This window comes from Branchiostoma floridae, chromosome 7 (assembly GCF_000003815.2).
Source record: "Branchiostoma floridae strain S238N-H82 chromosome 7, Bfl_VNyyK, whole genome shotgun sequence".
NCBI lineage: Eukaryota > Metazoa > Chordata > Leptocardii > Amphioxiformes > Branchiostomatidae > Branchiostoma > Branchiostoma floridae.
In genome coordinates this window covers 8,346,067-8,367,049 of record NC_049985.1, presented here as the reverse complement: position 1 = coordinate 8,367,049, position 20,983 = coordinate 8,346,067, and the positions used below count along the sequence as shown (strand labels likewise).

The 20,983-nt window shown below is 39.0% G+C and overlaps 4 protein-coding genes across 12 annotated transcripts in view; 3 read left to right on the top strand and 1 right to left on the bottom strand.

Annotated features, from left to right (window-relative positions):
* LOC118418902 (centrosomal protein of 135 kDa-like) overlaps positions 1–3,340 on the top strand; it is a 30,974-nt gene extending 27,634 nt beyond the window's left edge. For 6 of the 7 annotated variants that reach the window (XM_035825022.1, XM_035825025.1, XM_035825024.1 and 3 more), the window contains 2 exons: positions 417–471; positions 2,087–3,340. In XM_035825022.1, coding sequence (XP_035680915.1) covers positions 417–471; positions 2,087–2,112 — 81 coding nt within the window. In that variant the 3' untranslated portion in view covers positions 2,113–3,340. The remainder of the gene's footprint in view (positions 1–416; positions 472–2,086) is intronic. The other variant, XM_035825023.1, reaches the window with a different exon arrangement.
* On the bottom strand, positions 3,128–6,907 carry LOC118418904 (MIT domain-containing protein 1-like). 2 transcript variants are annotated; one of them, XM_035825032.1, is made up of 7 exons: positions 6,624–6,907; positions 6,000–6,101; positions 5,341–5,438; positions 5,023–5,109; positions 4,513–4,628; positions 4,260–4,320; positions 3,128–3,954 (listed from the first exon to the last, which is right to left on the bottom strand). In XM_035825032.1, exons 1-7 carry the CDS (start codon positions 6,760–6,762, stop codon positions 3,838–3,840), a joined length of 720 nt encoding a protein of 239 aa, XP_035680925.1. In that variant the 5' UTR covers positions 6,763–6,907; the 3' UTR covers positions 3,128–3,837. The 2 variants fall into 2 exon arrangements, with proteins under 2 accessions (XP_035680925.1, XP_035680924.1); XM_035825031.1 differs by having other exon boundaries at positions 3,584–3,954; positions 5,302–5,438; positions 6,624–6,900.
* Positions 6,908–7,137: 230 nt separating this feature from the next.
* Positions 7,138–20,983, top strand: part of LOC118418903 (spermatogenesis-associated protein 4-like) — a 15,061-nt gene continuing 1,215 nt past the window's right edge. The window contains exons 1-9 of one of the 2 annotated variants that reach the window (XR_004831557.1): positions 7,138–7,361; positions 7,747–7,876; positions 8,363–8,481; positions 8,750–8,846; positions 9,014–9,082; positions 9,303–9,363; positions 9,750–9,848; positions 10,294–10,540; positions 20,744–20,747. Coding sequence is in view for 1 of the 2 variants with exons in the window: in XM_035825030.1 (XP_035680923.1) it covers positions 7,261–7,361; positions 7,747–7,876; positions 8,363–8,481; positions 8,750–8,846; positions 9,014–9,082; positions 9,303–9,363; positions 9,750–9,848; positions 10,294–10,445 (828 nt within the window). In the remaining variant the exon portion in view is untranslated. Of the gene's footprint in view, positions 7,362–7,746; positions 7,877–8,362; positions 8,482–8,749; positions 8,847–9,013; positions 9,083–9,302; positions 9,364–9,749; positions 9,849–10,293; positions 11,310–20,743; positions 20,748–20,983 lie in introns of those variants that run through there. The other variant, XM_035825030.1, reaches the window with a different exon arrangement.
* On the top strand, positions 12,566–17,719 carry LOC118418905 (NEDD4 family-interacting protein 1-like). Its single transcript, XM_035825033.1, has 7 exons — positions 12,566–12,749; positions 13,745–13,862; positions 14,196–14,305; positions 15,229–15,334; positions 15,762–15,886; positions 16,070–16,136; positions 16,962–17,719. The coding sequence occupies exons 1-7, from the start codon at positions 12,723–12,725 to the stop codon at positions 17,057–17,059; spliced, it is 651 nt and encodes a 216-aa protein (XP_035680926.1). The 5' UTR covers positions 12,566–12,722; the 3' UTR covers positions 17,060–17,719.

Genomic DNA, 20,983 nt, shown 5'->3' with positions numbered 1-20,983 from the left:
ATGTGGACAGACTTGTTATCATACATGTACAAAATGTACATTTGTGTGAAAGATAAGCTTAGTAACTGCAACAGTAACTGTTGTAGACCTATAGGACATCATCTCTTTGTGTTACACTGCAGTTTTAGTGGCTGATTTCTCATGGTCACAGCAGTAGTTTAGCTGTGACCCTGCTGAATTCAATCATAGGCTGATTATGTGCTGACTGCTCCAGTGGTCCTAATAATATATGATGATGATACATGTACACATACATGTAAAGGGAGGGGAACTCTATCGAAATACAGTATGCTTTGATCAGTAAAAATTGCAGGCTACTGTATTTCAGCATGAGTCTATATGACCCTGGGGAGACAGGTATGTGTATATGTACATGTGCTGTGAGGTGATGTCCTATCTGGTGTGTTTTGTGTCAGATGGAGGGGGCAGACTACCAGTTAGAGGGGGAGGAAGGGCCGGACCGGGATCGGAGTGAGTGCAGCTGTGTTATCTCTCATGCATGCGTCATGACAGGGACTGGTCAGGCAGGGAAGGATGGACATAATATCCTCGGGTTAGCCGATGGAACAAATTGAGGTGAAAAAATGTCATCAGGCATTTAAAAAGGAAGAGTGGACTGTAAAAAGCTCCCTGTAAACTGAGCTACTGTGACAGCCTGGCTAAGACACTGTACCGAAACTTGACCAAACAAGCCATGTTTCAAAGATACTTGAAATTTGAAGGTACATGATATATACTGGTAGCAAGCACACATAACTCATCATTGCTGAAACATGATAAGAATGGATATATTCATCCGACTGTAAACTAGTCCTCCACATATGCATAAACTGCTAACTTTGTATTCCTTTCTTTCATTATGAAAGATTATTCCAGATGCCATCGTGGTAGTTACAGATAAACAAACTACAGTGTATTTGAATGCCATGTCTCTCTCTTCCTGTGAAGAACTTTTCACAAATATTTGAACCTTTTCAGACTTTTTCAATCAAATCTGGCTCTGTTGCAGGATACACAAATTTTCCAAATGTCCTTGCCTGACCATTCCCAAGTACAGTAATGTAATGTTTCCTCTGTTCACTCCAACAAGGTTGACTCTCTAGATCTGTTGCATGTCATCTTAGAAACCCTTTCTTGGAAGGACAGTCTGCTTGCATCACTCTGCATCATTCTCTGCCATTTTTGACTTAATACAATGTCTTGGCTCTTCATGTCTGTCATTGTCATTTGCCATAAAACTTTGTTGACCCTGAAGAAAGGCATACATGTACCATAAAAATCAAATGTGGCATATTGGAAGATGTGAACAGACTGTCGTTGTAGTGGTGGACAAGTCCTGTTTGTATGAACAGTTCATTTTCTTTATCTTGATTAGCATCAAATGTATAATGTTCTGATACATTTGGTGTAGAGTACTTTAATTCATAATTCACCTGTTGCTCCATGCAGAAAGCTAATTTCCATCAGTATTTTCAAACTAACCTAAAGTTTCTGAAATTCTTTCTCTGGTTCCATAGTGGTGTCTTTTTGTGCACTGTTTATGTATTATTACAAAAACATTGCTGTCTTTGTTCTGTCAGTTTTGTAGAAGTTACATGTAGAGACTAGCTAATAAAGACATAGTTGATGTTAGCAAGATTCCTTTTGATAATATGCTGATATACATGTATCAATACATATTGCTTAATATTTTTGTATGTTTTCATTTGGTGGTGTTAGACTTTGAGGGTTGTAAGGAGGTAGAGTGTAGACTGATTGCCATTGCCATATTGAAAAAAAATCATGTAGTTGAAGACATTTCCAGACATTTAGTCATTAAGCATACACAAATGTAACCTACATGTTCAATAGAAAATATTTCTTGTTATGTAACAATTATGTTATGTTACATTAATGTTTCGTGGCAAAATCAACTTTTGGTGAAAGATTACAAGGTGGAATCTGTATTTTTCCTGACACAATTTTGCATGGTTACTTACAGTATACTGAGGTGGTACTTTTTGTACATTGTATTCATGTCACTGCATCATAATTCTGCATTGTAATATGTCAAAAACGTTTTTCTAAATTTGTTGTTTTTTGGCAGGAGGATCATCTGGCTCCGAGACGTAGAGTGGACTTCCTGCACTAAAACGTTGCAACAGTGAACAGTTCAACTGCCACCTACCGCAGAAGCAGTTACTGTATCAGTCGCACTGGAACTTCAACATTTCTCAACAACCAAGTTTTCTTTTCCATAGCTGAATTGCTAGGTACATGCTTTACATGTGCACCCCTTGTCTTGTATCCTGCTCATATCAGTTCTGTAGCCATGGATGACACTGAGACAACACTCGAATGATCATGAGTCAGCTCAGCTCCATGTTCGGAGGAAACAAGGTTTGAAACTCGTGGTAACTGTTGAAATTTCAACTAACGCTTTCGCCTCACAACACTGGCTTGCAAGTATCATCCATTGTGTAAAGTACAAATTCAACATGGTGCTACAATAACTGTAAACTCTCCTGATGTCACATTGATTACAAGCCTTGTAATCTGATCATAGTAGGAAGCTAGAAACTGTACACTACAGTCAACTACCTCTTTGTAGACTTTCTTCACAAAACCAACATTGTCTGATACACTGAAAGGATAGTTCCTGTGTTGTTTTCTGTATTATAGATAGCAGACTTCTTGGAATACACAGACCGTTAAATCACATCACTACAGACATGTAAATATTTCAGGAATTGCAGTCTTGGTCCTATTATTTAGTAAGTTGTAATAATCACATGATTGTTCTCTTTGCATTTTAGTATTAATTCCCTGTGCAAAAGCTAATCAGATTGATACAGAATTGCACAATTCTTCAAAAGTTTTTATTTTGATTGCCATTTATATTTTATATATATAGTACATGTTAACACTGTCCCCCGGGTGGTTTGACATGGTAGTGTCCAGGTCAGTTGAGTGGTTTTACTGTTGTGTAAGAGTTACTGTAAAGATGTTGGAAGATTCTCCACAAAATGTATATCCAATGACAATTTGATTTAAAGAACATTATAGTACAGGATTTTCTACGGTATCAGAGGTGGCCATATCAGTATCAACCGTTAGAAACTGACAGTTTTAGAACATAGTGTTTGCATTTTTTGCTACAGCCATAACTTATGGCAACCGTCCATGTTCCTGAGAATTGTTACAATTATTGAAGACATTCTTCCTGTTGTAATCCATTAAAAGTGTGTGATGGCATGCACCAACTTTTACCACATCCACAGTGTGGTGTAATGCTGAAAAGGATCTTTATATTTTGTCTGAAAGAGTTATCAAGATGATTCAATAAAATAGTTCAATCTTACAAGTTTGTTGCATCTCATTTTATCCTTAAGTAATACATGTGCATGACTTAGTCATGTACTGTAGCTGTCAGACTCCTTATGCTTAAAAATAGGTAAGACAACTAACATGATATCCTTTATCCACACTTAGTATATTTGACCCTTCCTGGTGCTATAAATATTCCATTTCTTGTCACATTGGTGACATTTCCATGTTCTTTTGCAGAAACTATTCATGATAACTTAAAATTCACACACCATTATACCTTTTGCACTTTATTTGACATTGCAACAAAACAATACATATTACAAAAATAGCACATGTTGTACTTGCCTGCCCAACAACAACTACGAATACATAAAAAGCAAATTAACTCTTAAGTCTGCAGTTGAAAGCAAAATCTGAAGAAATTGATGTATAGATTTAAAAAAGCTTTTGTTTGTAATTAAAACGTTTTTCTACAAATTTAAGTCAGACAAAGACATGTATGTACATGTATCAAGACTGTCCAAGAAACTATGATGAGACATCTCCATGTGTGGTAGTCTTGAGATGTTTGTTATGAAAGATGTCCACTGTTGTCTCATGGCACTCTCGTAAGTCATAGTCACAGAAACCGATCTGGAAGGGGCCCTTCAGAGAACAACAAGCTTACATTAGAACAGTGTGAATTCTATGCTAACAGGTACTGTTATTACAGAATTCACACTGTTCTAATACTTCAAAACACCTTTCCTGAGTAAAATGCAATGCTTGCATTCAATCCATTGATCTATTGTGAAATGAATTCAAGTTGAAAAGCTCTGACTAGATGTGTAACCCCAAATGACAGTTGCATCAACTGACCTACACATTGAACTTTCTGATGCTATGAAAATATACAACAACTAATTAAAAGGTGTAAGTATGAATTCTTCACTAACTGTAACACAGTTTACCTTTGTTGGTTTGAAGATGTCCAATCCTCTTCCTATCTTGATTATCCAGCCATTACTAAATCTGGCAGAAAAAAATAAGAACATCACAATACAATGAATATTCTTTAGGTACAGGTCCCAAATACTGGAATATTCCAAAATACTAGAACATCAAATTGAATGTACCTGTTATCTGAATCTGATGTTATATTAAAATTTGAAATTTCATTAATACAGTCAAGTCACATGACTACATCAAAGCGAGAATGCTGACCTGATCTCCCTGTCATGTAATGTTGCAGAGTACTGAACATCCAGGCTGATGCTGTACTTGTTCAGACTGTCTCTCAGTTCCCTCAGCCTGCCCTGCTGCTCCTCTAACCGGGGACCCTACAAATTAGACATCAGGGATCAACTTGTAGTTCTGTCTTATTACTGTACATCTTCAAACGTTTGTGGTAGTGCTATTTTCACAGTAACCTCTCAACCACAAATAAATGACCATACAAATATGAATTACTACAAAACACACCAGGGATGGACCTAACTACTTGCAAATTCATGACCGTGTGATGATGTGTTTCTAGCCTGAGTGTCATCCCACGTACCAGAACCCCGGTAAACTATTAAACTAGGATGACAATCATCTGGGTAATGTGTTAAGTGTATTACTACTAAACTACACAATTGTTTCAATCACAAATTTACGACACTGCAGAAACCTCCTTTCACCCCTACCATAACATTGTGCCTGCTGTTAGCATTGTTCATTCTACAAATGTACCTCTTCTTCTCCTGTGGTGAGGTGTATCCTCCGAACCTGCCCAGCAGACTTCACAAGTAACTCACAAAACCTCAGGAAGTTCATTATCTGGATAATGAGAAGGGAATCCGTCAGGAGACCAAGTACTACTCTATGGCATAAACTTGGACAAACTCCGACATAAAAAATGCAGTCAAAGAAAAATGAAATCAATATTCATCAGCATACCATCAACGTACCATAGGAACCATATTTTGTAAAAGATATCATCTTACATGCACTGGAGAACTCCAATCTTACCTGGTGTTTGGACCTAATGTAGGGATCGTCCACCCATACCTCTGTCAGGGTCTGGTCCATGTATGGTCTGAAGAGTCTGTCATAACTGTAACCTACTGAACCAGCAGCAATGTGGATTTGTTCATGGTACTTTCCAGCTGAAATATGTATACAAAATTTAGCAAAGCACACTACAAGATAGATTTACAAATTTCCAAAGCTATCCTGAAAGTCTTACAATGATCACTTAGCAGGCAATATACCCCCAAAACCCTGGTTAAGCTACTTTAGAGGACTACTAGTACAGCATTGCTGCTGAGTTATTACTACATGTACTTCACATCAAAGACTCCAGCATTGCTTTCAGTTTATGTCGCACATACATAAACCAGTAATACCCCATGGTATGGGAGTAAAGTCTGCTAACTCTGATTAACTTCATGTCTATTTTATTGAGTTCATTGTGTTTTGAGTAGAGATGACTGAAGTGTGTTTGCATCCGTTGGTATGTGGTCTATTCAGTCTACCACACATCTAACATGATCAAACTGGCAACTCTTACTGCAGATGCTTCACATGACAGTCATCTCTGATCTATACTGAGATGCTTCAGCAAGGTACCCTGGCCTATAGGTAACTCAAGGAAAAGCCATAGCTTAGAAGTGAGCTGTGACCATGAGTAGCCATGTAGTATGTGACCAGACAGCAGGTCATCTCACCTTCTTTTTCCAGCTGGACATGTTTCTTAATCTCCTCTGCCCTGTCCATGTACTCCCGTATCCGCTCTCTGTACCGGCTCTTCTTCGTCTCATCTGTTGTTGCTGTAAAAGATTACAAAAGAAACACAGGTTTCATTTCTGCTTACATAGACATCAACTGGAGGGTTTCCTTTTTCATGTATAGTTCGCAATTGATTTGACGTTGAAATTTAAATCCAGATTGTCTTTACCCATTAGCACCCCAACTCTGTAGTATTTCCCAGTTACTTATAAGGGACAGATGTCATGTAGCTTTCTGCTGCAGTATTAAACTTCATGTGAGTTTATGCTATCATCCACCATATATATATAACGTGTTATATAACGTTGCTGCTGTCTTTAATATGGCCGTTATTTATGTGTGTGTGTGTGTGTGTGTGTGTGTGTGTGTGTGTGTGTGTGTGTGTGTGCGTGCAAGGAGGTTGAAAGAGGGTGTGTCACTGTGTGGCTCAGTCTTCCCGGGAATTCCCGTTTGTTTCTGTGTCTGTTTCATTCTAAAACACAACTGTCAGTGAGTCTGGATCACAAAGCAGTAATGAAGTCTGCCATCTCTCTAAAGCGGAACTACACTAACAGAAGACGCACCCTTCAGAACATCCAGTAGTAGCTGTATCCCCTCCTGATAGCAGACCAGTGCCTCGGGCAGGCGTGAGCTCCCGTCCAGCTCCACTGCGCGCCGCAGGACACTGGTGGCCGAAGCCTCCATACCGGCCAGTTTAGACATTCTGTACTTACTCAACAGCTGTTAGCATGTCCCAAAACCAAATGAACTGTCGCTTATTTTGCAGTAAAAGGCTTTGAAAGAGGTTTGAATGAGTCTTTTTCGCTTTTCAAGAAACACAGAAAGTCAAAGTTCGCATGTCAAAGTTCAAAGGTTGTGGTTGTACGGACTATCACAATTATGATAGGGAAGACCAGATATTTTTATTTTATTTCATAGGATCAGTTTTAATTTCTTTTGATTACTTAACGAAGTGAAAATTATGATATTTTATTTTTCAAATCATCATCATATTGAACGAATTTGCTCCATAAACGCTTAACGTAAAAAGTTAATGAAAATTCCCCTTTTATATTGTGGTAGCTTCCATGGTTGCCAAGGGGAACAAGTTGACACGGTGTAAACAGTACAACATCCCGCCCCCTGTGTATCTGTCGTTTTCGAGGCACATTTATTCCACCAGTCGCTTCGAGGACCGTCCCAAGGTCTTGACAAGCCAAGATGTCCTTCCAACACGCTCCAAAGAAGGCTGGGCTTCCCAGGGAGGTGCTGAAATGGTTGCAAAGTCTGGATCTGACGTACTCAGTCAAGAATGTCAGAAGGTGAGGCGAGTCAAGGTGGAACATTTTATTTGTTACCACAGCAAATTAAGATGTTGACATGGCGAGGGTTCGGGTGACGTCGCAAACAACCCCTTTTGTCTTAGAGCACGTTTAATGAAGAACGCATATTTGATTGGCGTTAGTAGCAGTACAGTGGTTTTAGCCTTTACTTCAGGGAAAGTTGATTTAATGAGGAGCTAAAAATGCACATCACACGGGGCCGGACATCATCTGGAATATTGCACAATTAAGTAGTAAGCATATTTGAAACTCGTTGACATAGATTTTGGTACACAACATGCTTTATAGGGGACAGGTGATAAGATATGTAACGTTACATGGTTTGTTTCATCATGACAATGGTGCATTGTCTATTTTATTTCAGGGATTTCTCCAATGGTTTTCTGGTTGCTGAGATTTTCTCCTGGTATTACCCGCAGTCTATCCAGATGCACTCCTATGACAACGGAACATCCTTACCCACCAAACTGGGCAACTGGTCCCAGCTGGAGAGGGTGAGCAGCTTTCGATTGTCTTCTTTTTCCGTTGGTGCCCACGATCATGATGATGATCATTATGGCATGTACACAAGGTACCCCAATTCTAAGTATGATCCACTCGCACTGGGAAGGACCCCTAATCTTTTTAATTAGTGCGGTGGGTTCTTAAACACGCTTGGGGTGTGGCTCTCCCTGAACACAGAATGTCCATTTAACGCCCTATCTGAGGGATGTCCCTAGCCGAAGCTAGGTACTCATTTTTAACCTGAGTGAAGTGAGGAAAGTCGTTTTAAGTGCCAAGTACACAAGATTGGTGACATGGCAGGTTTTGAACCTACAATGTAGTACCTCTTGGGCCTGAGCCCAAAGCGCTGCCAACTGCGCCACTTTATTATCTTACATAAATGTTTCGTGGTTTTCAAAGTATACAGTTGATTTAGATTGTATGACAGGTTTAGATTGTAGTACTGAGTTAACTTGTTCTTGGTTTTGCTGTTTCAGGTATTTGTAAAACACAGCCTTGACATTCCTAAGGAGCTGATAGATGGAACAATCCACTGCAAACCTGGGGCCGCAGAACTTCTGGTACAGCAGACGTACACCATCCTCACCAACAGAATGTAAGTTATTGTTGATTTAGAGGTTTTAAGTTTTTTTGCTTGAAAGGCAAATGAAACTGACAAAATTCCTTCATTCCATACCTTTGTCAACAATTGCAGTTCCACTTTCTCCATGCTTCCTCTCCATTCCAAACAATTGTCATATGATTACATTCACATAAATTCATACCAAGTGGAGTATCATTTTGTCTTTACAGCTATCATCCTTCCAGCATTCCATCAAAACTGACATAATATCTATATCCATCGTTTTCCTCTTTATTTTCAGAGTGAAGAATTTACCTTCTGAGCAGGAGCAGATTGACTTCACAGACAGAAGTTATCAGCTGACTCTGCCCATGCATGCAAGGTCCACAGTTTCACAGGTACAATTATTGATAATGATTTGCATGTAACATCCATATTCATGCATTGTTTTCTTCATAATCATATTCTATTGAATATGTCAAGTCTGTGCAAAAATGGCAATTTGGTGCAAATGTGTTTCCAATATGAACACTAAATAAATAGTAATGTTGTTTTTTTCATACAGGCATTGAAAAATAATCTGAAGATCACAGAGTTCATGACTGACCCAAATGTAATCACCTGTCAAGAAAAGGTATGTAATAGTAAACAACTATAATAACAATATCAAGTACTGTAGTTTTGTATCTGGGATACTACTAGTATATTGCAATCAGAGAAAGAAAAAGAAGAAAAAGTTTCCGGGGAAATTTCTAGTTTGCAGTAACACTCAGTTGATACCTAACATGCACTCATATTTTTCCCAGTGCCCATCTGTGAAGTGTTGATCTCTGATGTTCTCCTGTCCTCCTCAGGCTCAGCAACTCATCCATAAACATCAGCAGCACAGGGTGCAGGAGAGGGTGGAGGATCCAGGTAGGTTTGTTCAGGGACACATGTAGGTTATGACACCCCTATGTTATGATACTACCCGTATTACCCTTTAACACCCCTATATTAAGGTTAGACTTCCATGATGACACAGGATTTCATGATTAGCTTCACCTGTCATTTAAAATCATTTCAAGGTGTTGGTAGCAGATTTTAAATTTTGGTTGTGTTAAAAGAACTTTAATGTACATTTACTGTTAATGTCAGTGGTGAAACGTAAGGTCAGAAAGTATTTTCAAATTAGAAAGTTGATCTTTATAGATGAATGTGATCTCTTAGTCAACCTTGTTCATTTAATGCTCTAAAACTTTATGCATCATCATTCCTACATGAGATTGAGACTAATGCTTTATTGCCCCTCCACTCTGCAGTGCGTTTTGACATCCAGCCCAGCATAGGTGAACTTGCTGTCCGCATTGCACCCACAGACTCAATCCAACCAGAGTATGCAGTACCAAAGCCACCCAAAGGTAAGGCTGTTTTCAACTTTACCTTTTACGTTTGGTCTGTGGAGAATGAAAAGTCTGTTTGTAGATATCCTCTGAACAAATCCATGAGAACAAAAAAACTATAGAACAGGAGGTCTGGCATTGTGAATATGAGACACACCAGGATTGAGGCCAAGTGTTTTACTCATCTTGATTAAGTTGTGGTAAAATGTTCAACTGGACATGGAGACACTTAAATATGTTTTTAGATTTCTGCATACAGATGTTGCTTAACGTTTCTATTTTTACATTTTTACAATGTAGTACTGACAATTTCTGATGAAAGGTAGCAGATTCTATCTGAAACATCCAACCACTAACAAAAATTATCCAGTTGCTTCAGTAGCTTTTGTATTGTGTATCTCATTACCTGGATGTCTAATTGTTATCAGCATAATGTAGTCAATTGATTTCTTTTTTATTTCAGCCAAAGTGCCCCAGCCACCACCCAAGTCTCAGGACCCAATGCCCAGTCGAACCGTGGCCTTCAAGGAGATCACCGTTAGTCAGATGGGGAAGCCAACGTTAGTCAGGCCAGGGCTGAGGGAGGATCCAAAAACTGCACTTCTTCAACACTAGCACTTGCATGGAAGCTGCATGGAGAAGTTAAACTGTTTGCCAACTTTTAAAAAGTGACTCACCATAATTTCACAGTAATTTCCCTTTCAGTTATTGCTCAGGACACAAGATATTATGCACATGAGATTTCAGTAATGAGTCAAAGGTTGTTGAAATTCAATATCCTGAGCCGGTTGTCTGGTTGACAGTTTAACTTCTCCATTGTGTCAATTTAGCAAAAGATGAACTCGTTTGAAAACTTCAAAGGGTCAAAAAGACAGTATCTGTCAAAAATGGTTCCTATGTAAAGTTTAAACATTATTGCTGTAAGTTGTAACTTGACTTTTGGCACCTTTTTTTCTGAGCAGGAGTTTCAATGCAAGAATGTGTTTAGACTTTTGTAAATAACAGCGTTGTTAGAGGTTAAGTTAAGTGTGCCTAGCTGGCACTTTCTCAGTTGAGAGTTTTATCCAGCATCAAAGTATAGACAAAGTGCTTGTGTTATTATAAAACCTCAAAGAAAAGTATGCTTTGTCAAATTCTGGGTGATATATCCATTAGAGACTACCTTGAATATGCTATAAAGCTGTTTATAATCATTGTTATTAAACTGACATGTTCACATTCAGCTTTTACAAGTCGATATATGGCTTTCCATTGGGTTACTTGCTTCATAGCTACTGATGCTAAAATATGTGAAATATGTAAAGATATTTTTAAGAAGGTTCGTACTTGATACCTTTAGTTTTCATTGTACAGTTATTATTCCAAATCATAATTGTGGCAAATGTACATGGCAGAGATCCTTTCTGTCCAGCTACTTGCATAGACAGGCATTGCCATTGAATTCATGCAAGAGTCTTAATAAAAATGTTTCACATTTCACTCTGTAGCAAGCCTTTTCATTCAATTTTCCTCAGCAGGGTGTGTCTTAAGTGACTTAATATGATGGAGCTGACTGACTCAAAGTTGCAGACACCAAAGAGGTAAATCTCCTTGCAGACACTAAAAATCACTGCTGTATCTGTCCATGGTGCTGAACCATTTGCTTTTGTATATTTTGTCTCTGTTACATGTCTTATTTATATTGATGGACTGTTTCATGGGGCATATAATAATATCATTCAAGGTGCCTTTTTACCTTCATGAAATTGGAGGTATTGAGTTTGGTCTTGTTTGTTTGTCTTGATGTGTGTTCAAGTTTGTTCCTGCTGGCATGGGTCCAAGTTTTTTTGCCTCTTCTAATATTCTATTTCCCCTAGCAGTGGGTCACAATTTCTTTCATAGGGATCATAAAACTGAAATAAATTGTCTTCACTACTAGGTAAAATAGAATCATAGAAAATGAAAACCTGTGCTTGGTGAGTAATCAGTGATGCTCAAAGAAAAGTAACAAGTCCCCAATACCAGCAAATGAGGCTCTGCAAAAGAACAAACCTACAAGTGACACTAGCTCAGTAGCAAAACCTACTTTCAGTAACACCCATGAAATTGAATTCTCATGAAGGCATCTGACAAAGTTTGTGACGGTAAAAAAATGACCATCCGTTTCAATTTTGTCACATTGGGGGGAAATGGATACGAGGTAGGCCTCTAGCTAATCAAAGCTCACAACTTACAGTCTCCAGATGAAGATATAATAGTACTGGACAAGAGGACAAGAAAATTATGTTTTAATTCTATGCCTCAGCTTTGATATCTATGAGCTCCTGTGCTCTGGGAAATTGACGTTTCGGCCCTCCAGCAGCTTTCTTTAGAACTACACGGGCCATTTATATACTAGTACTTAGAAAACAGAATTTTAGATGGATCATGACCAATGTAATAATTTGTTAACTACTGGTATGGAAATCAGGACATACTAAGAAAAGTTACTTTTGTCTTTTTAATCGTGCTAAATGACAGTTATTTTTGTGACAAGGCAAAATGACAGAAATGCCAAAAAAGAAACGCCATAAAAGACGTCGAAAGCTAAGGCTTAAACAGAGTGCACATGCATCCAAAGCCCCCAACATCTACCCCCTAGACGTCCAAAGCTACGTCCGAGCCTAACATCTGCTTGAAGAGTAGTGCTCTGTCAAATTGTGTCTTATTGGTTACATTAGGAGCTATTGCGTAAAAATAGACCAATCAGCTACGTTGTGTCGCAATGCGCAGGAAGACCTGAAGGTCGAAGGTTACTGTGTGAATTGTCGGCCATCTTGTTGTCTGGGAGTTGGGCGGAATCTGCCGATTGTTGTCTTGTTTACCTAGGAACTCTGAGCTTTGTTTACTCAGGAGCTCCAGCACTACTCTTCCATGGACAGGGGAACCAGGTATCAACCGGTGAGTCTGTTTTGGATACATTATAAGTATCGAGGTTTGTTCGGTCAGTTGGACTTTGTGAAGGGAATTTAAATCAGGTGATATTTTTGACAGATGTTTATGTACCATATTTATACATCAGTCAAAATGTGCATGTTTCCTATTGTTCTAAGTGTAACAGTTAACTATTTTTATTACTCTAGCTCTAGATCTGTTTGATGATGGTGGCGCGTTTCCATAGATAATGACCTTAACGCAAATTCGAGTGCGATTCGTGACAATGGAAAGGGTCAAGAAATATACGAAATTGGTCATGTGTGAAAATCTTTTTGATGACACTGTAATTTTTTTTATAGACTGGAAGAAATTATTATTCACTATTAATGACTATTCACTGTGCCGTAACTCGGTGAACATATAACAACAAATGATAACTTATTGCGTCATCATGTTACTGTATGTTTTGAACGAGAAAGCATGATGTAATCAGGACAAAGTCTCATGAACCGTGTTTAAAACATACTTCTACATTATCATGTGTCTGTTACCTCTGTGAGTGGAGGTTTGGGTGAATTTTTGTGCGTGTGTGTCTCAGTTTTTTGCATAAATATACCAGCATAACATAATAAGCTATAAGTATAATATGGATGGATTACTGCATGATAACGGTTAATGAAATTTGGTTTCGTAAGTTGGTAGGTATTGGGAAGATGGAGGTCATTATTGTCTTTGGGCCTTAGTACGAGGACAGTGCCACTTTCTGTTTCTGTGTCTTTGTCCTGGACGTGCCATGGTTTTGATTTGTTGGTTGCATATAGCTTTTGATGTCAGTAAAATTGGGCCCTCTAGTAACTCGTTCTGGAACTACAGGAGGAGTTTTGAACCCAAGAAAGGAATGTCATAATTTCATAGATACAGAGTCATTATTGATGATGTCTGGATTTACTTGTCTGAGATGAAATGATGTTGAAAGACCATCTGGAAATGACAGTTATCTCTTTCCATGTCCTGCTCAGCTGACCAATGAGGAGGAGACTGAGGTTACTATGGAGATGTCCAGACCTCTGACCGTGGCTCTGGTCGTCCCTCCACCCTCACCTGCTGAGACACAACCAGGCACACCTGAGGAGTCAGGTAAGAACCAAACTTACACCTGCAAATTTTACATGGGAAGGTGTTTATGTGCCTTGCACAAGGGATACATCATACAGTAAGCACTTCAGCTATAGGAGGGAGGAAGACAAAAAGTCTGCAACTTCACTGCGAGAATAAAAAGGTTTTGACAGATACATTGTAGGTGACAAATACCACCAAAAAGTTGCTGTTTCCTGTCGTCATCATACTTTTGAAGGTCCATGCAACATTATACATTTATGTCTTATGATTGCTCCCTGGCATATGTATAGTGTGTACATGTACTACGGTAGGGATCCTGTCATATTGTGACATGTGTTTGTACCCTTCCAGACCATGAAGAGGACAGACTTGAAGCCAGTGCCCAGCCTGCCCCGCCCCCCTACTCAGAAGTGGCTGCCAAGCTGCCTACCTACGAGGAGGCCACCAAGATCACGGACAGTGTGAGTGTGCCTTGACTCATGCTTACACCCATGCATCAATTTACATGATTGAAAGTAGAGGTTTCAGTGTCTTTTTTCCCACAAGTAATATTTGTTTCCTGATTGTTCCCGGTGACCTAATGGTTTTCGTAGTCTACAGTCATTGATCAGTGCATATTTTGTAACAATATACTGGTATGCCATCATTACATATGTACATGTACTGTACTATACTATGATATACATATATTGTTGTTGCATATGTATACAATCAGTAGATATATGTATACAAGTACATGTATGCCATAAGAATATATCTACATATAGACCATCGTTATATATTCACATCTATGTGTACGCACCCAGACTTTGACAAGTACTTCCAGCACCTTTTGGATGTTTCAAGATTGAAAAGTAGATTGTTTAGTTGGAAATCTGTGGTATTTGTGGGGCTCAACTGGGCATCTCAATTTTTCAAGTCTTGTTTACCGGGTATACCCTAATAATAAGTGTGCTCCATTGTTATATTAGTATATATAAATATATATTATATGATATATGTGTACTTCGCTTTTAACTTAGTCCATACACTAATTAGTAAGATACTAGTGTGATGTATTGTATTGTATCTCTGGGAGAGTGTAGCCGTAGTTGCGTATTTACTTGAATTTGTTTACTTAGTAACTGTCGCGTTCTGGAGCCCTTCTTTCAGGCGGGGTGAGCGGCCGCTCGAGCACATCAAGTTGTTGTTGTTTACTCCGTAGCTCAGACGGGCGATCTATACCTGTTCAAAGAAAGGTGTTCTAGAACTGACAGAACATGAAAGGTGTCTTTAGAATAAAAGGGCAGATTTGGCTTGGTTATCCTAACTTACTGACCGACTCAGACGTGTCCTTGTGTTTTGCGTCTGTTCCTATACCTAACACTAGCAAATGTGTTTGCAGAATGGACAAGTGACAGAGACCCTGAGCAGTGATGATGAGTCCATCAGCAGCACAGGCAGAGACATGACCATGGGCAATGACTCCATCTTCTTCCTATCATTTGTCTGTAAGTTCTTGTTTCTTAAAAACAAAGTGTTTCAGATCCTATTCACAAGCTTCAAATCTGATGTAAAATTTCACCAAGAAGGTTAACAACCAGCCTTAATTTGTTGCATACTGTATCAGATATACAGCCAAAACTGCCCCAAAAGACCACACGGAGTACCAAGACAACCTAGTCGATGTGATGTGGACAGGTGATCACTGTAAACAGGATTGTGTCAATGAGAAAACTCTTGTAAGGAACCCCTCAAAAGTGGTCACATTGGCCAGGTGGTCTTAATGTATAGCCTATAGGTGGTGATGTGACTTTACATGGTTGTGTTTTGTTATTTTTACATTATAGTCCTGGTAGCAGTAGCTTAATTGAAAAGGTACAACTAGTTGAATGTTGAAAGTAAAATTCTGCATCCCTTTCCCTCCCCTGTTGCCAGTTGCGTTCCTGTTTAACTGGATCGGTTTCCTGATGGCGTACTGTCTCAGCTCCAGCGCTGCGGGACGTCTGGGAGCCCTGTCAGGCTTCGGCTTGTCACTGGTCAAGTGGATACTCATCTTCAAGGTATGGTTGGTTTGTTTTGCATAGACGGTAAACCACCTTTTAATATGCATAACCTCTCAGAGCAAATTAAGAATTGTTTTCTGAAGGCAAAAACTTGATATGTGCGTTTGAATGCTGCATCTTATAATAGTTTCCCAGACCCTCGAATTTTAAGTATTCAACTCTCTCCATTTGATTTTCCAGCACTCACAATGCTGTACAGATATTGTGGACAGCCAGACCTGGCTATGGTGGATCCTCATTGTGTTGGGTGAGTCTCTCGAATGCTCAAATAAGTGTTCTTAGAAAGAAAAGTTGACATTTTGGCCACCCTGTAAAGGCTTCCAAAATTGCTAGCACAATTGATTCAATAATCCTTTGGAGCCTTTGAACCCAGCAGCAGTATAATCTAACCATGGATAGTGAGTGAGTGAGTTTGGAGCAAACTATTCCTTGCACTCTCTTGGATGCTGTCTGCTTTCATCACAGGCAGGAAAATTAAGAGATATTCTCTTTTATTTTTCCAAGTATGTTATGTTTTCGTTCGTTTTTGTTTGAGTATGTTCGTTTGGACTACGATAACTCGCGAATGCCTGGATGGATTGTCTTGACATTTAGTATGTTGCTAGTAGTCGATCAGACCTGGAAAATGTTATATCTTACGCCCCCTAGCAACTTGTAATATTATTGTATAACACTGGACAAAGTGTCATTCATGTGTCCCCTACCTAAAAATATTAAAACAGTGCCGGATGTTTTGTCATACGTGTATACAGCCATTTTGAAGGAACGATTCCATGTGCTGCATTCAACAAAGTTGCCTATGACAGAAAAATGTGACTTCCAGTCTTAACCAGCTATACAAAAGTGAAGCTAACATCAAGAGGGCCCTGTCAGGAAGCTAAGATTAGAAGTAACAATGTGCCTTACCAGACTAAAAATGTGTTACCTGATATTAGTTTGAAAATAAGTCAATTTTTCAAGCTGAATAGATTCAGATGGAGTGCTATGAGTTGCATCTTGCAGGAGACAAAAGAGTACATATGTTTGAATCAAAAGTTCAAAGACTATAATTTGATCATTTCTGCCTCTACAGGTGTAATGATATGTCTCCAAGGACTCTTCAACTACGTGCGCGTCCGCCGGCAAGCCATACAGGGCAACAACCGACACTACTTGTTCTTCTACTACTGAACAGTAGGGACTAATCTTTTCTGGACTATCTATCCTCCAACAGTATAAGTTCCTATTTTCTTCCAGAGGGTCGTTGTTGTTATATGTAATATTACCGATAGATAAGACCTGTTAGTTACATGTACATGTACAGGCCATGGCAACTTCATTTGTATGTACTACATGTATGCCAGAGTGAGAGTTGTATGGGTATTGTGGAATAGTGTCATCACAGGATCCTTCTGGTGAAGATACGGACAAAAGACACCTTTATTAGTTGAAGTTACATGAAGCATGACTAAAATTACATACGGTCAACATGTTCTTAGATTTACTATTATAGTAAAAACCAGACATCAAGCACAAATGTCTGGTGAGGCCAGCTCTTGGGTGATGCAGACAGACTGGTCTAAAAAAATTCTGTCTTGTTTCTTGAATGCCTCCTATCTTTAAAGTTTTACAAACATTCCTAACTGCTCTCCGATAAATCCTGTGTTTAACAATTTAGTAGATGGAAAGTTAGTTTGTATGTGCCATAATCAAGGCATTAAAAAACACAATAGACTGAAGTGTAAAAAAAACTCTGCACGATGCAATGATACTGTTTGTGCCATTTTACAGCTGTCTTGGTGCTGGGGAATTCTGTACATGTAATTATATTAAACTGTAGGTCTATGTGAAGTCATTTGTGAGCTGTTATTAATGGTGAGAGTTTGTAGGTAATTTTCAGTTGCTGTGAAAGGTGAAAGAGGCCGGATTGTGGTTTAAAACTGTGAATGGTGAAGATCTGATGGTTTCTATTTAAACAGTGGTCAGTCAAGTTTTGAGCATTTTATTTTGAGCAGCACCAAGTGGTGCTGTGTGTTATGATAAGGAAAGCCATGTGACTGTTCTGTTCAACATCAGTGAATTGTTATGTGTAAGTTACAATCGAGGAGAAAGTCAAAAATACTAACAAGAAGAAAACAGAATGGAACATTTAGATTTTGATGTATAAAGATTGTATAAAGCTGAAACAATATTGCTATACGCTAATATTATAAAACCAATTTTTCTGATAACTTTCTGATGGTTCTTTCAAACGTCAAGGACATAAATTTGAAAAAAAAATTGAATAGTCTGATTGAATCTTCAAAAGTTAATTTCAAAAACTGCTTTAGAGAAAGTTACATAAGATGCTATGCCTTTGCAACTTACAAAATGTATTTCTTAAACTTAGGATAATTTAAAAATATCCCATAGCAGGATCATGGTAACGTAACCGTGACATGATTTTATGGAGGACATCCACTGGACACCCTAAAACTGATACAGGCATGCAGAAAAAAAAAACATTGGGAAAAACGCAGTCAAAGGATATTGTAGGTCAAATTGATTGCTTGGAATATATAATGGTGGATGAAATGTGATTGTATCAGTATACATGTATACAAATAAACTTCAAATAACAAAAAAATGTTTTAGTGAACATCATTTGTTCCCTTTAATCTTGTTTTAATCTAATCAACTAGATCTGGAAACTGAAACTTTCTTGTATATGTATATCCCTCCCCCTCATGTGTATTTGTATAAGATCACCACATTTGCATAAGGACCACCTGATGTACACATTCAAACCTTTACAATTCACCACCTATACATACATTGTAAGGACCAGGGCCTGGTAAGGACCAGGGCCTGGTAAGGACCGCCAGATCATTGATATACAGTCAAACCTGTACAAGTCACCACCTCTACAAAAAGACCACCTTGCTATTGATACACAGTCAAACCTATACAAGTGATCACCTCTGCATATAAGGCACCTGGCCATTGATTATTTTGTCCATGAACCCAATCATCAACAATACCGTCCATTTTAACCATTTTCCCAAGTAGCATGAGCATTCACTATTGACTTGTTCTCGTTGAAATGTCCAATTGTCTGTGTCTCAAACCTTTACGACTTGATACAACTTGTACGACAGGTACCTTTGTTGCTCTCTATTTTTTCCCCAAACACTCAGTATGTTTGACGACACAAAAGAATGTGTGGCCACAAATAGAGTCCCTCCCTTACAAAAGTGGCTGTCTCCTGAAGACAAACATGACAAGTTCAATACCCTGCATTGCTTGTGCAACAAAAATGAGGTGGGTGTTCCATTGAGAATGTGTTTGTTTATTTTTCAACACTAAAAGTTTCTATTTGGGACATTCTGATGAGATTGAGTATGTAGACAGGTTTAACACCATATATTTTTGTATTGAGAATAGACAAAAATGTTAAATTCCAAAGCTGCCTAAATTTTTCACTTTATTTCGTCAGCAAAAAGGTGACACTTTTGGGAAAGTGTTTGGTCAAGACAAGGACACAAAAGAACAGGCTCATATCTACCCTACTTGTATACAGTGTTGTCCAGCTGAAACAGGGCTGTCTCTGGGACCCATACTTGTGATGGATACTTGTGGTCAGTATAACTTCAGAATGGCCGGATGGATTGTGATGATAATTGGTTTACCTGTAGCTCTTGATATGATGAAGGTCAAGGTCGTGTTTGGGCCTCCTGGCAGCTATCGTCAGCACTGCAGCAGAACTTCCTATCTTATGTACTGTTATGGCCTTGTTTTTCTCTGTGACACTTCTATTCCAAGGGAAACTGAAGTTTTGACACTATAGATACATATGTACAAGGTAAAACATGGTATCCCCATGAAGATCACCCCACAACCTTTATAACCTAATAAAACTGGTCAGGAATTTGGAGTTTGATATCCTTGTCATTGCAAATTTTAATCTTCACAACCTTACAAATGTACATTTTTATTCCTGTACTTAACCCGTCTTGGAATGAAATTTTCAGTTTTTGCGTTAACAGGACAGACTGCAGCATATACCAGTGCAATGGCCGAGTGGGTAGAATGTTTGCCTTGCATTCAGTAGGCCGTGAGTTTGATCTCCGGCCGAGTCATACCAAACACTTTAAAAATGGTACATGCTGCTTTCTCTGCTTAGCATTTGGGAAAGGGTATGGGAGTCAAACACACACCAATACCAGCGGACCAGCCCCCTGCTATAGTGACTTGCACAAATGTGTGGCCCAAGGGCTACAGAAATGGAGATGGGCACAACCCCTATAAGTATAAGCATCTACACAGATGCACAGGCAACTTTTTTTAACTGCAGCATGTGTAGGAAGTCAGACATCCTGTGACCAGGGTCCAAGTAGGAAGTGGAAACCAGCCTGCCGGTGTCAGATTCTCCAGGATCAAATTCCGCGGATCCTTGGGTTCAGACCCGGCTGGGGCACGGTGTAAGGGTTTCCATTCATTTTTATCTCCTTGAAAAATGGAGATATTATAGTTTTTGTGTCTGTCTGTCTGTCTGTGTTTGTTTGTCTGATTGTGTTTCCGGATATTTGTGGTCAGCATAACTCTAGAACCTCTGGATGGATTGTAATTACATTTGGTATGTGGGTATATGTTGGGAAGCCAAAGGTCAAGGTCAATTTTGAGGCCCCCTGGTGTGCGTTCTTGGTACTGCAGTAGAACTTCAATTTTTTTTATCTTTAGACCCGCTATGGTCTTGTTAGGTAATGCAGGACGACTTTGGGCACTGGCCTCAGGCATCAAACTTAAACAGTTTAAAAAATACAACAGACGTATTAAGAAGAGTAGGGGTTGACCCCATGTGTTTGGCTGTATCAGTAAACTCAAGCTGTATCAAAGCCACGTTACTAGCTAAGGCAGAGGGAAAGAATGTTGTGTTTCTGATTCTTGGTAAGAAACCCTAACCCAACCTCTGCTTGGAGAATAGTCTTGCTCCAGGCACATTGGACAGGGAGGATGGAGGGTTGATACCAGTATGCGGGTCAGCTTAGATAGTTGGAGCCTTTGGGATCACCGAGACAGCTCAGCTTTACTCTGTATTTGTCCCCGCTCCTTCATACAAAAATGGACTGGTTTTTG